This window comes from Daktulosphaira vitifoliae, unplaced genomic scaffold, assembly GCF_025091365.1.
Source record: "Daktulosphaira vitifoliae isolate Bord-2020 unplaced genomic scaffold, ASM2509136v1 Scaffold_3, whole genome shotgun sequence".
Lineage (NCBI taxonomy): Eukaryota > Metazoa > Arthropoda > Insecta > Hemiptera > Phylloxeridae > Daktulosphaira > Daktulosphaira vitifoliae.
The window spans coordinates 17,561,390-17,579,830 of NW_026099574.1; the positions used below are offsets into that span (position 1 = coordinate 17,561,390).

General features: G+C 25.0%; 1 protein-coding gene across 1 annotated transcript; it reads left to right on the forward strand.

The window, feature by feature from the left end:
* The first annotated feature begins 3,935 nt into the window (after nt 1-3,935).
* LOC126900913 (chorion peroxidase) lies at nt 3,936-17,348 on the forward strand. The gene is made up of 15 exons (XM_050676948.1): nt 3,936-4,081; nt 8,861-9,007; nt 9,468-9,544; nt 10,254-10,347; nt 10,408-10,799; nt 10,929-11,102; nt 11,607-11,685; nt 12,759-12,904; nt 13,056-13,297; nt 13,579-13,711; nt 14,626-14,863; nt 15,658-15,750; nt 15,842-16,011; nt 16,078-16,186; nt 16,837-17,348. The coding sequence occupies exons 1-15, from the start codon at nt 3,948-3,950 to the stop codon at nt 16,967-16,969; spliced, it is 2,361 nt and encodes a 786-aa protein (XP_050532905.1). The 5' UTR covers nt 3,936-3,947; the 3' UTR covers nt 16,970-17,348.
* The last annotated feature ends 1,093 nt before the right edge of the window (nt 17,349-18,441 follow it).

Genomic DNA, 18,441 nt, shown 5'->3' on the forward strand with positions numbered 1-18,441 from the left:
CCTGTTATAACCGTTTAGAAAAATCAAAAAGTATCCTTACATGCGCACGACGAACAAAGTGAATTTAGTACAGTGTTTTACAGGCCGGTTTTCTGTTTGGAGTTGGTCTCTGTAATATACATTTCATGGTTCAATGTACTGTTCTTCATAATGTAAAATATAACTGTTTGTAATTATAAAGTATATTTTATTTTTCTTAGGTCTAAGAATTTTTTTAGGTCTAAAAAATTAATTATTCAATAAAAAAAAATAAACTTTTACTTTGTTACCCATACTATTTTACCAGGGCAACTCTGATAACAAGTACACGAATTATAAAAATACATTTTTTTTATAATAATATAACATATATTGTTAAACTAAAATAATTATAAATAATAATATATATATAAATGCAATTGAAATAGAAATGATTTTTAGTGAAGGGATATATCGAATATAAACTATTCGGTTGTATAAAAAAAATTAGAATAGTTATTTGATAGTTAAAAATATTCGAAAATGCCCATCACTAATAATTTTATATAATATCCATTATTTCTATTGTAAATTTATAGTAATGATTTTTTAATGTAAATTACTAGATAAAGTCATATTATTTGCTAGTAAAAAATTTCGATGATCACGATTTAATGAGCCGGGAGGCAAACACTAATAAATAACAAGCAGTTGCTTTCTTTGTTAGATTTCATTTTTACAATTTTATACCTTGGAGCTTGGTAAATACCAGATACTTCCAAGTATAAAACTCATTTTGTATGTTTTGACATATTTAATTATTATAATATATTAATTATTTAAATTAAATCAAATTATTGGGAATATATTTTATACATTTTAGTTGTATACATTTGTATATATTTATGTAAAATTGACAAATAGTAAATAAAAAAAATTAATTAGGATTTTATATTAATAAATCTAAAACTACCTCCGTTCTCAAAAGTAATTATATTTTAAAACTATAATTTGGAGGGGGTTGTAAATAACTTTCCTCTTTCTAATTTGCCTATAAAAATGACCTGATAATGTTAATTATATAAAATGACAACCAAAAAGAATAGCATTTGTAGAAGAGTATATTTACTACAATAATATAATATATTGTATTGTTTTTCAATATTTTTTAATTTCACAATATATATACGTGTGTGTGTATATTTTAATTATTGGTATAATTACTATTTTCTATTGATGTTTACCAAATGTTTTAATAGAAGAAATTTTTCAAATTTTCTGTTGTAAAAATCCATATTATTACTTATAGCATTAACTTTTTGTATAGAATTTTAATAAAATGTTTTCCTTAATATGGGACTTTTAAAAAATACGTATACATGGTGTTGATATCCTAAATAGGTCTCGGAAACTTTAAATAGTCAAAATAAATAAGTGTTTAAGGTACTATTGGGATTCTTAAAAAAAATGTTTACGTATAATTCTCCCCCTTATAAAAAATCCCGAAATACCACTGACCTTAGTTTCAATTATCATAAGCATACCTAAAAAACCTAAACCTAAAAATGTAAGTTATGATTCTTGTATTTCAAAAATAAAATTTCCAAATGAATTATTTTACTGTTTAAATAAATAGTAGTAAAGTCATTTATGTAATAATTTTCCCTTTTACTTAAAAGTAGTTATTAGGTAATTTTTGTTTACTAGTATTCTTTTTATATACACCTAAGGCTAATTCCACAAAAGAGTGTATAGTACTGTACGTGATTGGTAAATGTGACTTAATTTTACTTTATCGAGTAATACATTTTTTATACCAACAAAGTCACAGTTATAATTTTTTGATGTTAATATTTTAGTTATCAAGTTGGCTATTAATAAATGTTAGTTTTAAGAAAATTGTTAACTAATTAAAAACATTGTATATTATACTCATTAAAGCTGTTGGTTATTAAAAAAAACAATTGGATTTATTAGTAATAATAAACATTTGTGTTAATAATCAAATGTAGATCCATTTACTTATTTGTGCTTTATTTGAATGATTTATTAATGTTTTAAATGAACTGAGTTTATTGGATAATAGCAGTCTATTGTTAGTTTTGCACAAAATATTTAGCATAGCTGTGCTGGTACAACTTAAACAGTTGTACCAGTATCAGTGGTACAATTAATGGGAGGGATAGGGAGTTTATGTGTTATTGTAGATTGTATAGTTATGAATGGTACTGGCATCCCCTCCACTTAAGAAAAGTAATTCTGGACTGGTGAAAAGGTTTTTTCCACTCATAACATACGGTAAAAGTATTCTTCCTTTTACTCTATTTTAGGTGACCTACTTAACTCAGTCGGGAACGCGTCGTGCTCGGTTTGTAAGTACTTAGATTCGATTTGGCTGTGTAGGTTTTTTCATTTTCGTTAACATAAGCATGTCTTTTTAAAGAGTACGTTAAGGATCCTAATACAATTTTTTTTTATTATCATAAAATTATGTATAATTAGCTTTAATAAAATTAAAAGCATTAATATCAATTAAATTGTTTATCTAAAAAATACTATGCGAAAAACTTCACTTTTGTGATTATTTTATTTATCAAAATAATATAAGTAATTAGTCACGTCACATGCTAGTGAATTCGCTAAATTACACGAAACTAATTTACACTGTTTTTTAAATTTCATCACTAGTAAATTTACTATTAATAATACTATTTACTAGATTTATTGTAAGAATAAATATTCTATATTATTTATATTATGGGCACCTTCTAGCGCATTACTGTTTTTGACTTTGAATTAAACATTAAACGCTTGATTTTAATTGTTAAATTATCTTTGAAAATATTTTTAGGATGCAAGATAATTTTAGAATTATCAATAAATAGACTAATTATGTATGTTTGTTTTATAGTTATTGGAGCAAAATGATTGTTAACAGTACAATATTTATTTAATACTATTTTTATCGGCACATCATTGCAAAAATTCCAAGAACTAATATCATTAAGTCATTACATTAGTTTTTTGAAATAAAAAAATTACTCTGTCATTGTATATTTTTTCATAAAAACTTATTTTGATTATTTTTAATAAGAAAAAGACATTAATGTATCTTCCTGTAAAAAGTGATGCTAGCAAATTAATTCCCATATAAAAGCGACTCACTACACCCACATATTAATTTTAATTAATAGCAAATATATGAAGAAAATACCAAATAATTTTGAATATTTTATTTAAACTACTATAGATGTCAAAAGACCATATCAAAAATGTTTTTCATTGTGTGTTTTATTCTTATATAAGTACTGAACTTAAAATATAAAAAATTAGAAATTATTGCAACATAATTATATGTTTTAAAATCATAATTTTTGTTCAGAATATCATAAGTGACTAATAAATTGGTTTTCTATTAGAACTGCTGACTTTAAAGAGAGTCTCGTCATTGAGAGAAGTTAGAAGTAAAAAAGGGGTATTTGATTAAGAATTTCGGAAAGTGTAGCATCGACATCCAAAAATCAGTTACTTGAACTTTTTTAGTTAATGACTCACGTAAGTCCTACATTTTTAATAGTTGAAAAATTTCGACAATATTTTAGAAAATAATAACGCAACATTGCGTAAATAGAATTATGTTATGAATAATTCATTAAAAATCTTAAAAGATTGCGTTTGTTATTTTTATGCACAACGTGCGTGAAATGATTATAACAAAACAGTAGCCTGTACATTTTTTTACTCCAAGTACAACTTTATTTGTGTCTTTGAGCTTCAGTAGTTGAGTATATATTTTTGTTTCATAACTAACGCTGTTTAAACAATTCCTGGCAGGGTAATGAGTAGTTGAATACTCAGAGATGCAGGTGTTACGACGTAGGGTACAATTTTACGCCATTTTTTCCGCTCGGATTATGCACATTATTAATATGACGTCATGTATTTTCCGAGTTGTCCTTGACTAGTGAAAGGTGTATGGTTTTTTATTCATGTGTAGAAAGGGTAGGAGAAGTTTTTCGAGGGAAAAAGGGGTCATCGTGACTGTCTCTTGCTTCGAGTGCGGGCATACACGCATCTGCTATACAACTGTAAATACATGTGCAGAAAATCATATCATGAATAGGTAAGTCGATTTATTAATTTTTAGTTAATTTTAAACCATAATTATCGTGATGTTAAGTGTATCAAATTATAATTACTGTTTTTTTACATTATAAAGTTAACAAGTTGATGATATTTTATTCAATTTGACAATAGATGTAATAGTGTATGAAGAAAGTTAGAAACTGCGGTTCGTTTTAAATGAGCAAAGGAGCGCATAGAAATTTTTCTGTTACGTACGATCTACATAATAAAGATTATCTTTGTGTAATTTCGCAATTTTTAGACTCGTTTTAATGCATCTTTGTATTGTTGTATGTTTTTAAGGCGATATTTTGTTAAATATTCAATTATTGCGAGTCTTCGTGTACTTTTGTTTAGTGATTTATGGCCCTTGGATCTTCGGCATGACTACACATAAAATTTGTTGCAGCCTTAAATGGTTGAAGTTTAGAAAAGAAATAACACATTATATTCAAATACAGTTATACAATAACTATTAAAATATTTACATCAATTTTTGCAGTAGAATTTGTAATAAAACTAAAAAGTAACTTAAAGATAATTCTGTTTGAAATATACAAATAAATTATGCATGTTTATTTTTAGTACTTAAAATTTTTGAATCTTTACAACTAGAACTATTAATTTCCTTAGTCTAGATGTTCACTGAAAATTTAGAAATGTAATAATGTAACTGTAAATTAGTGTAATTATGATAAAAAGAACTGTTTATCTAACTTGCAAAAACCAGTATGGAATTTTTTTTAAAAAAAGTAACATAATGTTAATGGTCTGATTTCACTTAAGTTCTTTTCTCTTTATTTTAAAATTCTTTAAAAGAGTTTTGTGTGAAATAATGTTTAAGTATTTTACATTTTTGAAAGTGGTCGGTTTATGTAATTAAGTGGCAGTTAAATTATCAATATGTTTATTTAAAAAATCAAAACATATAAATGAATTCATTGTTATAGTTATAATTCCAAAAATTAAAACTATTTGCATTTTCAACATTAATTTAAAAATAAAGCAAGTCTTATTTCAGAATGTTTAGTGTTTAAGTTTTGCAAAGTAACAATGTTTTTGTCGTAAAAAAATAATCGGCCTTTTGTATTATAAAGCATTAGTTTCAAATTATAAGGTGTTAAAGCGTTTATGGATCATAACTTCAGTAAAGTTATGAAGTATATCATTATTAATTACGAAATAATTATAACTACCATATTCATAAAAATATGTTAAGTATATTATTGGTTTAAATAACACTTAATGGGTACCAATTAATTTACAATGATTGTAACAGATAACTAACAATTTATTAAAAATCCTTACATAGTAGTGGCGATACGCTCATGTTTCTATTATTGCAGCATAAAGAAATTGGTAAAAAGTATAAAACATGTCACAGAATCGTATCGATTTTATATAGGTAGATTTTTAAAAATATAATTTTGAAAATAATTTCAATACGTTGACATGTGATAAATGACGAAATATCTAAGACTTCTTCATTTTTTTACTTACTTAAAAATTATAGGTCAAGGGTTAAGAAGTTAATGTCAACAATCTAATATACTAGAACTAAAAATATCGTGAATTTTTCGAAATTTAAACAGCCATTTAGTAGCAATAAGTTGTTTTTTGTAAACAAATATGGGCGACAACCTTGATTAACTTCTGAATTTTTTTTAAATACATAATATACTAGTTTTTCATGTTTAATTTTCTTATTTGTGTAATAACTATTCACGGTTTTGAACTTGATTGTGAATCTTGAAACTTCATTCAAATTAATTTAATTTTGATATAATTCAACGAGAAAGTAGTACAACATTTGTATTGAATAATATATATATATTTTATTTTAGCTATTTATTATTCTAGTTAAAATAAATTAACTGTATTCTACTTTTAAGTTTTTATTACAATTTTTTTAATTTGAATAACCTCTATGGAATAAAAATGTATTATATTCGCTTTATTTCAGTAGATTCCATTCTACCATAATTTCAGTCCTTTTATTATTTTTTATAGTATGTATTTTTTATTTTAGGTTTGATATTGGTATTAATTAAATAAATTTAGCGATAATCTAGCTTTGACTTTATAATTTTTTATTTTATCTTTGGCACAAGAAGGCATTTGCCTTATAGTTGTCTTAAAAATTTTCTTTTCGAAATGAACCGGTTCTTTAAATACAAAAAAAGTTGTGCTATAGTATATTAAAAATAACTAGAAATTTTGGTATTTAAGTGATATATTCGTTTGTCAGTTAATCTATATTACTTCTAGTACGTTGGTTACATTTATAAGTTATGTCCGTTTAACAATATTTATCTTACTTGATACAATACTTAATAATTCCGGTTTTAAACTACTTTCACCTTCTTTGATTAAATCTTCAATTGCCTCTGTACTTGATGAATGAATAAAGAAAATTTTAATCATCACGATAAATTGAAATTAAATACATATTAAGAGAGGTTGCAGTTATTTAATTTATTACTTTAAAGAAACGTATATTCATTCAAACATGTATTAGTTATTAAATTGAATTCTTAAGTAAATATCTTAACACATCATTTTTGTTCTAATAAAATAAACAGTTTTGTAATTGAATTGATAAGTGTCAATACATGTTAGGGTAATAATTAATATAATCATAAAAACCAATAAGTTACTTTTTACTTATAAATAATAATTACTATCGTTGAACTCAATTTATTTTTCGTAAAATATATTTACGTTATATTTAATATAGCAATTAAACAAATATGCATAAACCAATGAATTTTTAACATAGATTATACATCTAAAATAGTAATATCAATTTTTTTTAGAAAAATAATTTTACAGAATTTAATATCCTTTTGATGAAGTTTAATATAATAAATTGCTAATAATTATTTTTGGTGGATTATTGTTCAAATTTTGAACTCAATAAAACATGAAAGTGATACGATTATGCGTACTTCATCCATTTTTTAACAATCAAATTTGCGAGTTTTTAATATTTTTAAATTAGTCAAAGAATGTACATAATAATAGAATAATGTGTTTTTCCATAACTGGATAATAAAAATAAAAAACATAATTTCTGTCTACTTTCTCTACAGATGGATAATTATTATACGGGACATACGTTGTTCTATAATGTATGGTTTAGTAAACACATTGTAACTTCAAAATCATTTTGGGAAGTGTAATTCACCATCTAATGATAGTTGCTTATTAAATACTGATTCTGTAAATATTTTTTATATTTATGAAAAAGGCTTTAAAATAATGTTAACTCTTCAGGAAATATTAAATTTTTTGGATGGACTATTTAAATAATCAATGTTGTTATAAAAATAACATTTTAAAAAGATATCAATGGATTTACTTTCAAATTTACTTGACTTCATGATGTTGTCATACATACCAGCTACTTTCAACAATCTTATTATAATTAAATTATAATAAGATTATGGTATACATTTTGTACCCTACTCTATCTTAATTTTAATTAAAAATTATATGAAACTATATAAACTATATTAGTTTTAACGTTTTCTCTTGTTATATTTTATATCAAGAAGTATTTTTCATCTAATTAAAAAAATTCTATTAAATAAATTTTTATGAAATAACAATAACTAAATGTAAAATAGTAATTTTTATTTTTATGTGGTTGCATTAAATCATCTTACATATTATGCAGTTTTAATGTAGTGATATTTTTTGCTATGACATTTTATAGACCTTCATGTAATGGTAAATATATTATTATTAATTACTTTAATGCTAGTGAAAGTGTAGGCGAACAAAAAAAAAAAAAAAAATACAGCGCCACTATTTGTATTAATATTCGACTAGCGTAAACGCATCAATGTGTGTGTGTTTGTTAAATTAAATGATAATAATTGTAAAAATGTTTTCCATGACACAGCATTGAATTTTTGTAACCTTTCAAAACTGTACAAATATATACTTATTATAAAAATGATGAATGAAATTTTAAATTAACATCATCTTGTTTTGCATATATTTATTATAAATGATTAAAGTAATTGTATGTAAATAAAAAGAACAATTGTATTTGATTTTTTAATAATTTATTAAGAATGTAAAAATTCAGTTGTATCTAATCATATACTCCTATAATCATTTTTCATCGTCCTAAAAGTTTATCAAAAGATTTGTTAGTCCTAGTAGTTCATTGAGCTCAATTGAATAATTTTTAATTAAAAATAAAAGAGAATAATTAAAGATTGTATTGTATGTATCCCAATATTTATGTACTATTTAGTATAATCAACAATTTTATTGGTTTATTCATCAGAATTAGAACATTGTTTCATATTTTATAAGCAACTAAGTTTTATAAAATTAACTATATTTATTTGCTTATAAATACCAATAATGTTATAGTAAGTTAAATTTTCTTGATGAAATTCTCAGTACAGTGAGATTTACTCAAAATATGCATTTATGAATTATTAAGTTTAAGATAAAGCTGTTCATATATGTTGCTATTGAGATATTTAAACTGACAAAATATCGATCTTGCATAATAAAATACATAATAACCTAGTTATAAAAACTTTCTATGATCGTTACTGTGTTAAATTTCTTAACAAAACAATGCTTTGCTGTTTAATATAAACTATAAAAACGTATACACACACACATATAAATATAAATGTTAGTTTTATCCCATAATAGGTATAAAGTTATCAATTTATTAGATTTTGTTATAAGTCTCTAACTCGTTCATCTTATACTGAATGTTGAATTATACAATTTTTGTATTTTTTAGGGTACACTTAATCGTCAGTAGTTTACTGGCGATTTCATCTTATAGCTACGGTCAATCATTCGATAGTGACTGCGCATTACACTTATCAGGAGCAGGTAGAACAAGCTTCTTTGATTTCAACACAAATACCCTGAGAGGTGGACCTCAGTAAGTATTAATTTTTTTTACTACTAACATTATACAAATTTATAAAAATTAAAAGTGCAAAATATTGATTTGTTGTTATTTTTTTCAAATAATAAAGAATAGAACCAATATCTTGATGCACAAGAAAAAACTAATTGAGTAGTAATTGTACTTCTATTAAATGTCTTAAATTATAATAATGTGTAAATTTTAACATATACTCTACACTTCATTCTTATAATCATATCTAAAATAAAATAATTTGTAATGCTAGAAGATGTGCTATCTATTTATTTAACTCTTTAGTGCACAGCAGGATAACGTATTGTTGTAATATCTATTATTATCTGTCAAAATAGTTATTTCTTTGAAATTGGAGTATTCGTTTTTATTTGTAGATCATCAATAGTTAGTCAATTTTTAAAATATGAAACTATTTTTTAGTATAGTAATTTATTTAAATCTGGTAATTTGTTTTTAGGGGTTTTGGTCAACCCGGTCAATGCATTACGTATGAAGCAATCAATCAAGCATACATTGATGCCAGAAAACGAATAAGTAAGAGGAGTACAATAAATATAAAAATATACAGGGTGTTTAGTAAGTAAGTAAACAGGTCAATTGTTACAGACAATGAGAGCAATAGAAACTCGTTTCCTTACTTATTGAATACTCTATACAGGGTGTTCAATAAGAACACCCTGTATATTAATTTCATTATAAAAAAAAACATTTTGTACTCTTAACTAGTATTGCGTAATAGAAAAACAGCTTTAATATTAACCTTCTAGGATAGCATTGTAATTCAAATGATTTTTCGTTTTTTTTTAAGTGATAAACTTGAAAAAAAATGTACGTTTTCCTAATTATTTTCTCAGAAAAAAATAATTATTTTTAATTCATTTGCACATGACCCTATGGGTGTGCGTGGTTACACTTAATGCTAAATATATTTGAATGAACACTCGCGTTTTATAACGAGTATAATAATTATATGTAAAAGCTGCGACGATATCTGCTGTGGCCAGTGAAAGGTGACCTCTACTTGATTTTCACGACCGGTTTATCGCGCTGTAATCATTAGAGTATCTTTCAATTTATTTTTCGTGAAGAAATGATTGCAAAATCTGATTGCCTCCAGAAAGAAGAATGTGTATACAATTTTTTAAAATAAGAATTTGGCGTTTCAATTGCATACGATAATTTAAGTCTAGGAAAGGGAATTATGTTTACCAATAAACTGTTGTAACTTGTTTCCTATTTACAGATATTGTACCAGCTAACAAAGAAAAATACACTTCTGAAGAATTAGCTTCCGTCGGTGAATTACTCCTTGACATTTCTATACAATTAACTAAAAAGTAAACAGTTATTCATAATATTATTCTTCCGAGATAGACCAACTTTTAACTTGCTTATAGTTATGGATTGACTTATGAAGAAGTAGAAAAAGGATTACCTACAATTGATACTTCACGTACACTCATTAAGGAAGTTTGCCCCGCATTTTTGTCTAACGTTGAGTGCAGACCCGGAAAATATAGAAGATACGATGGACTGTGTAACAATGTTAAACACCCTACATGGGGTGCCACAAATACACCGTTCACTAGGTTAGTTGGACCACTCTTTTCCGACGGTATGAGTTCGCCTAAAGTGAGTATGCTCAGTAACAAGCGATTGCCACTCGCAAGAGTTGTTTCCCGGACCATGCATCCTGATGAAGGATACCATGAGCATGCAGCTACTTTAATGTTGGTAGCTTTTGGTCAGTTTATGGATCACGATTTTACATTAATGGGCACGCCAGCAGGTATTTTCTATAGATTAAATACATTTGAGTAAATATTTATTTGACTTTTGTAAAAATAACATGTTCTGAGTTAAATTTAAAACAATCCAGAATTTCAATTGACACAAATTTAATTGTAATTTTTTAAAGATCCACTCACTAGAAACGAACCAGAAGAATGTTGCAAACGACCTCCACATTTGAAAAATCCTTATTGTAACGAAATACCAATACCAGATGATGACTACTTTTATAAAAAATTCAATGTCAAATGTTTGGATTTCGTAAGAGCTTTCCCAGCCGTCAGACCAGGATGTCGACTTGGTAAGAAAGAAAAGCTAGATTATTCTTCTTCAAAGCTAGTGATATGATTAAAAACTTTGGAGTAAGATACATTGTCTTTTTTACATTTATTTCAAATTTATTTAATAACCAATTAATACCAATAAAAGTATTAATAAATTAACGGCAAAACAAATTTCTCCTGAAACAAATTTTTCAAGCAACCAAATTCGCATATTTTATATTTAACTAGTCTTCATGAAGTTACTAATCCAGGAAACTTGCTTAAACCGGATAATTAATATAATAACTAATCTTATAATATCAGTTTTAAAATTTTCTCTAAAGCATTTTTTTAAAATCTCAATTCAAGTTGTCAATAAAAAAATGTCTAAAATAAAAATTTTACTATTCTTTTGTAATTTAAAACTAATTTACGGTTGGACTTAATGAAATTTTCAAAAAATTATGAACAAGTGATTATTTCAATAAGAAAGTATAAGAACTATATTAAAATATTTCATTAATATGCACATTATTTTTTAGGTTCGAGAGTACCTTTCAACACATTAACTGGAGTTATTGATGCAAACACAGTTTACAGTGTTACTGAAGATTACGCTAGGTAACAATATAATAAGTATTTGAAATTAATTAATTGTATAGCAGACAATATATTAAAGTTATATTAATATAATTTACTATAATAATATAAAATAGAATTATTTAAGAATTTTTAATTATCATTAATTAATATTTTCATTACTCTTCTCGTTTCATCATCATCATGTTCTTTTTAATCATAATTTATATTTTCGTCTTACTTCTACTAATCCTTAATATTTTTTCTTCAAGGGCTAATTTACGCATCTCTAGCCTTTGGTTGGAGATGTGTTTAACATCCTCTCTATTAATACTACTTCAACAGCTAATATATGACTACAATACCTCTAAGTAATTTTATCAGTCACAATAGAAAACGAATAAGTGCTTAAAGCAAAACATGAAATACTATAAACTTCTGAAAATAAAGAATTATATTTTTATATTTTTAAAGATATTGCGTGAAGCATAGTCAATTAATCACCTTCTAAATTTACGACGAATCAAGTTGAATTAACTCAATTTAAATTTAAAGAAAAAATTATTTTTTGGAAGTTAAATTTTGAATTATATTAAAAATTTAATTATATTTACTGTCACAGTTAAATTTGAAAATTTCCATTTTTGTGATTTTCATATAAATTATTGTTTCTTTGTAATACCAATATATGGGTAGCATTTTAGTTAACTGACTGACTAAATTATAAACAAATTAGTTGGATATTCAGCAACCATTGTATAAATGTATAGAGTTGAGACATAAAAATGTGTAATGTGAAAAAAGTGTTGTCTATTTATAACTCCTTAAAAATGAAAATTTCGAATACTCGTATGAAGTAAAATTAGTGCTACAATTATTTAAATATTTAGTAATTTTTAATAAATTATTTTTTTAGTAGATATGAAATGTTATAACGATATGTATTTGTTATATATAGAGTGTTCAGTAAATAAGGAAACGGATTTCTATTGTTCTTATTGTTTGTAATAATGTACTTATTTTCTTACTTACAAAACATTCTGTATAAAATTTAACTGATAAACCTTAGAGATCAAACATAATACTTACTAATCAATAATTGTGTTATTTTTCAGGCATTTAAGAACAGGCTATCATGGATTATTAAGGATGAATCCAGCATTTTCTGAGTATGGTTTAAAAGATTTACTACCAATGAGAACAATTTACCCTGATGAAGGATGCACCAGACACAATCGATCACAATTCTGTTTTGACGCAGGTACATTAGTACTAAGTACTACTTTCTATACTTTTTTTAAATAAGATGTCTTTCAACAATTAAAAGATTTAATTAACGTTTTGTGTAATTAAAAATGTTTAAATACAATGCAATTCTAGTATAAGAGTTAAATAATTATTTATTTTTATAGGAGAAGTACGTGTGAATGAACAACTTGTATTAGCGTCTATGCATACGCTATGGGCTAGAGAACACAACAGAATAGCTGAAGAGTTAGGTAAAATTAATCCACATTGGGATGATGAAACTCTTTTTCAAGAAAGTAGACGTATTGTAATTGCTAAAATTCAACACATTACTTACAATGAATGGTTACCTACGTTGTTAGGAAAAGGAGTCATGGAAAAATTCGGACTTCTTCTTCAAAAAGATGTAAATAACTTAATTTTACAAATTAATTTGAATTAACTTTCTTTTTATAAAATGATTTGCAATAGTTTTTCTAAAAATAATATTTGGGCGTTTTTCATATTAAAATAATAACGAAAGACTAGCTTAATATTGCTTTTATTGTATTTTATTGATATCAATTTTCCCAATTCAGAATAATTCGTGAATAATTTGTGTAAATAATATTGTAAATATACATTAAAGTCATTATGTTAACAAAAAAAAAAAAAAATGTTACTCAACTTTTCATTAAAATTTTTCAGGGTTATTGGGATGGCTATGATCCAGAAGTAAATCCAAATATTCTTGCTGAATTTTCAGCAGCTGCTTTGAGGATCGGACACACATTTTTACCAACAGCCGTTGAAAGATGGAGTAAAGCACATAAATTTATCGGTAAATATGAAAAATTGTATTTTATGGAGTTAAGTACAAATTATTATATTATATTATATTATCATATAACAGTCGACGGAAGTTAAAAATACTAGGTGGGGTAAATATATTTTAAAATTTTTAAATCGCTATTCACCCTACAAGCATTCAGTTGTATAGCATATTTTTTTTTTTACTATTCACTTTAATAATTATCTTTCAATAATTTAATAATTTTGATAGGATATAAATTTCTTACAAAACAAGGTTAATTATAATTGGATGATTTTTAGTACTCTAAGATAACATTTTCAAAGGTATCCAAAAAATTCTACATCCAATTAAGAAAAATGCGTAAATAAATTTAAATGTCGGATTGGACTTAATATATTTTACAAAATACAGTTTATCTTGTTTTATTACAATATAAACAAATAGTTTGGCGCCACTGTAGTGACGCCAATCTCTAAATTCATAAGACCTGTCTTATGAATTAAATAGCTACGCATATTTTTTTATTCTGAATGTTATATCACTAAAAAACTCTTCAATTTTCATTTATACATGGTGTTCAGTAAGTAAGGAAACAGTTTAATTGTTACAAACAACGAGAACATAGATTCCCATTTCTTTACTTATTAAACATTTTATATAAGATATTGATTAAAATTTTACATTAAATAAAAAATTTAAGATAAATTTTACTAGATCATGTATAAAATAGCCAGAATCGTGTAATATCTTTTAATTAGTATTATTAGTAAAATGATTAAAATAATCATTTTAAGAGCATACTACAAACTGATATGTATAAATTCACATTTTATAAAATCATATAATTAATTAAAATGAGTTTTTAGTGATAATTTCTGGTTTAACATTGAAACATTTAAATTTATTAATAAAAATATTTTTCTCTAATTGTTTTAATACAGCATCGAAAAAATTGTCTGATCTGATTAGACAACCATACGATTTATACAGACCTGGAGTATTCGATGAGTACATTATGGGATTGTCGAATCAAGTAGCTCAAGCTATGGATGATTCAGTTACGCAAGAAGTTACGAATAAATTATTGAAAAAACCTGGTAAACAGTTTGGTATTGATTTAGTGTCATTCAATATTCAAAGAGGACGTGATTTTGGATTACCAGGCTTTATGGAATACAGGTATTTTTTGCGATTGTAAATAAAGAATTAAAAATACCGTAAACAAGTTTACAGTAAATTTAATTTAATTACTTGCGACTATTTTTATCGAGAGGATTTTTAAATGTTTAGTAATTATTGAAAGAGTATCAATCAATAACTTATTAAAGATACCTCACTTTGAAAATTTCAAAAAAATCTCTAAACAATAAAGTGTCTAGAAAATACGTTACTGTTATTAAGTTTATCGTAAAAGTAAAAAAGTCTGCAATTTCTTAATAAATACTTTTATTTCAAGAAAAATGTTAAAAAAAGACTAAAACTGAATTAGAAATTTTATTTTGTTGAGTTTTAAGGTTTGTGGACAGTAGTGAATTTGGTTATGAAAACATTTATTTACTTCTTTGTAAATGAAATTATGAAAAAAGGACATTTATATATTTTTAAATGTATAACCGTCTTTTTATACAGTGTAATCGTTTTATTGTGTAAAGCTTATTGAAAAATAAATACAATAATGCGAAATAAATTTTTGATTTGTTTAGTTACTAGTGAATCATGATTTATCAGTTATAAATCATTTTTAGAATTATTCCTTATAAATCTAAGAGGTGTTAATGAATTAACACCTTAAATGGGTGTCCACTTATGATATAAGGAATGATTGATAAAAGTAATTATTAGCTAATACATCAAAAATATTGTATGTAACTAAAAGAAATTAAAAATTAATTTTTCAATATTGTATTACTTAAGCGAGTAATCGAGTGGTCTATAATAAATCGATCACACAGTATATTATTGAATTTTTATAGGAAATTCTGTGGCCTACCTGCCTCTGATTCATTTCAAGGATTATCTGGTGCTATGCCAAATTCAACTGTTTCTCGATACCAGCAAATTTATGAGTAAGTTTTTAAATATTTATATTTGATACGTATATACTTTATAAAAAAATATAAATACTATGTTGTATGATTCTTTGATCGCAATTTATAGTTCACCTGATGACGTAGATTTGTGGTCTGGCGGTGTATCTGAAAAACCGTTACCAGGTAGTATGGCAGGTCCAGTATTCTCGTGCATATTGGCCACGCAGTTTAGCTACGCTAGAAGAGGTGATCGTTTTTGGTACGAATTGCCTAATCAACCTTCATCCTTCACACCGGGTACTAAACAAACTTTTAATTTTTAATCGAGATTTATCTCTAATCTGGCAATTATTTGTGTTTTAGAACAACTACATGAGATTCGAAAAACTAGATTATCTAGAGTAGTATGTGACAACACGGATCTAATAGATACGATCCAATTGTGGCCAATAGTTTTACCAGACCATGAATTGTAAGAATTTCGAAAAATTAGTTTTAATCAAGCTTATTACGTTTTAAACGCACAAAAAAAAAAAAAATCAAAATTTATATTGTTCTTATTGGGTATTTTAAACGATTTTAATTGTTTACTTATGTTTAAAACATGGTTTTTTTTAAACATATTTTTTAACAACCCTGATTTTAATATATCTTTGCTTATAATGGCAATTAAATTAAAAATATCTACTCGTGATTTTACAAAGATAATTTTATGAGCCTACATGAAACTTATATAGGTTGTACACAAATTCATTCTTGTAATAATTATCTATAATTTTTAAGTTCATGATTATTTTGAGTAGTATCATGATTTAGAAATTTAAATACAACTCTGGTCACTAGATTTGGAGTTTTTTATTTTTTATAAAATAAACTAGATATTAATGTACAAGACAATACAAATGTACTGTAGCTCAAAACTTTTGGAATGTCCTTTTGTGTCGAAACTAGGTAACATAAAAATAGAAGTATAGTAAAAAAATTATTATTCATGATTTTTGGAGTTATATATGAAACACTAAATAGGGTTATATGTTTAACGCATAGAATTACTTTGAACTATTAAAAATTTTATATTTTATTAAACTTTGTTAGTTATTTTACTTACTTACATTTGTTTAGGAATCCTCGAGTACCTTGTCGAAGCGGAATTTTACCATCAACTGATCTAACCAAATGGGCTGAAGTACCAAATTCACTTCCAAATACAGATCCTTTTATTTTTGACCATCCACCACCAGTAAATATATTTTAATGGAAAAAAATGTAATTAAAGATAATCAAACAACATTCAAAATGTAGTAGCTTATTATATGCTCAAATAGGCGTGAAAACCTCAAAAAAGTCCTAAGTTATTTTTTAAATTAAATAACTTAAATTATAAAACATTTGTGTCATTAGTCATAAAATTTTATATATTAGTACTTTCTTGAGTTTTAATGACTGGAAAAATCTATGTTAGAATGTTTACTTGGCTTGTAAAAATATTTAATTTTTGAATGTTTTCTTTATCATTGTAATTTTTGTGTTGTCTTAAACAATCAAAGTGTTTTACATGTTAAAACAAATGTTAACTTAATTATTGTTTAAATGTTATAATGTTATTTTATTAAATATGATTTTTATTTTTTGTATTTCATTTTAATATTTTGTTCAAATCCTATTTTATTTAACAAATCATATATTTTTTTTAATTGACAATTAATCAGTACTTCGTACAAAAACGGAATTCAGCAATATTTGGTTTTAAAATTTTAGGGACGTCGTGAAGTTTTAATACATTAAATTGCCATATTAGGACGAATCGGCCAGACTTTTATTGTAACTAATTAAAAAATTAAAACAAGCATAAAATAAAACTACGAATGAAACAATTTTTTCGAATACTTATGTTAAAAGCACTTTTGAACAAAAGAGTATTTAGCAAAAATTCGAATATAAATTGATTTGATTCATTGAGAGCTATCTCATAATAAATTAAGCAAATTTATTTTTAAACTATGATTATCGATATTTTATATTTATTGGTATATATTTTTTGCTATTCTTATTATTTATTTTCAGTGATGAAAAAATGATCAAAATTAATATCTACCGTTTTTAATATTTAGCCATGAATATATGACATATTTATTAGGATTTATACATTTTGAAATTAGTATATAATGAAATTATTAATCGATCAGCTTCCAAAACCAGTTCGAACGTTGACCTTTACTAGACCCTTTTTATGGGTGTCCTTCGATTAAATACAAAAAATAGCGTTCAAAAAATATTTCTTAGATAAATAATTGCATTTTCAGAGGAAGCAAATTCATGAATGATTCATACTCTTTAGTTAAAGCGTATCTTAGTTTATGGCCTCTGAAATTAAGTTATTATCGGGAAAAAGTCTCTCATAATTATTCAGAGATATCATAGAAATTATTTGTAATTTTACGTTTACTTGTAATTGATTTGAGAGTATGTGTATAATGTGTATTTGCAGTGATTCCACCAGTTATGTCGATTTTTAAAGCATTACCCTTATGTACCTCGATGAGCTTTTAATTATGCATAATTTTGAACAATTTTTGGTTTTCTTTTCTGTTCTCAAATGCCATAAGGAAAATTGAATTTAACGTATAATCACCGTTAACACTCCGATCTAAATACCAATAATATGCAATATTCAAGGCCAATAATTGTTGAAGTTTGTATCTTTTTACGCGACGACATAAACTCGGT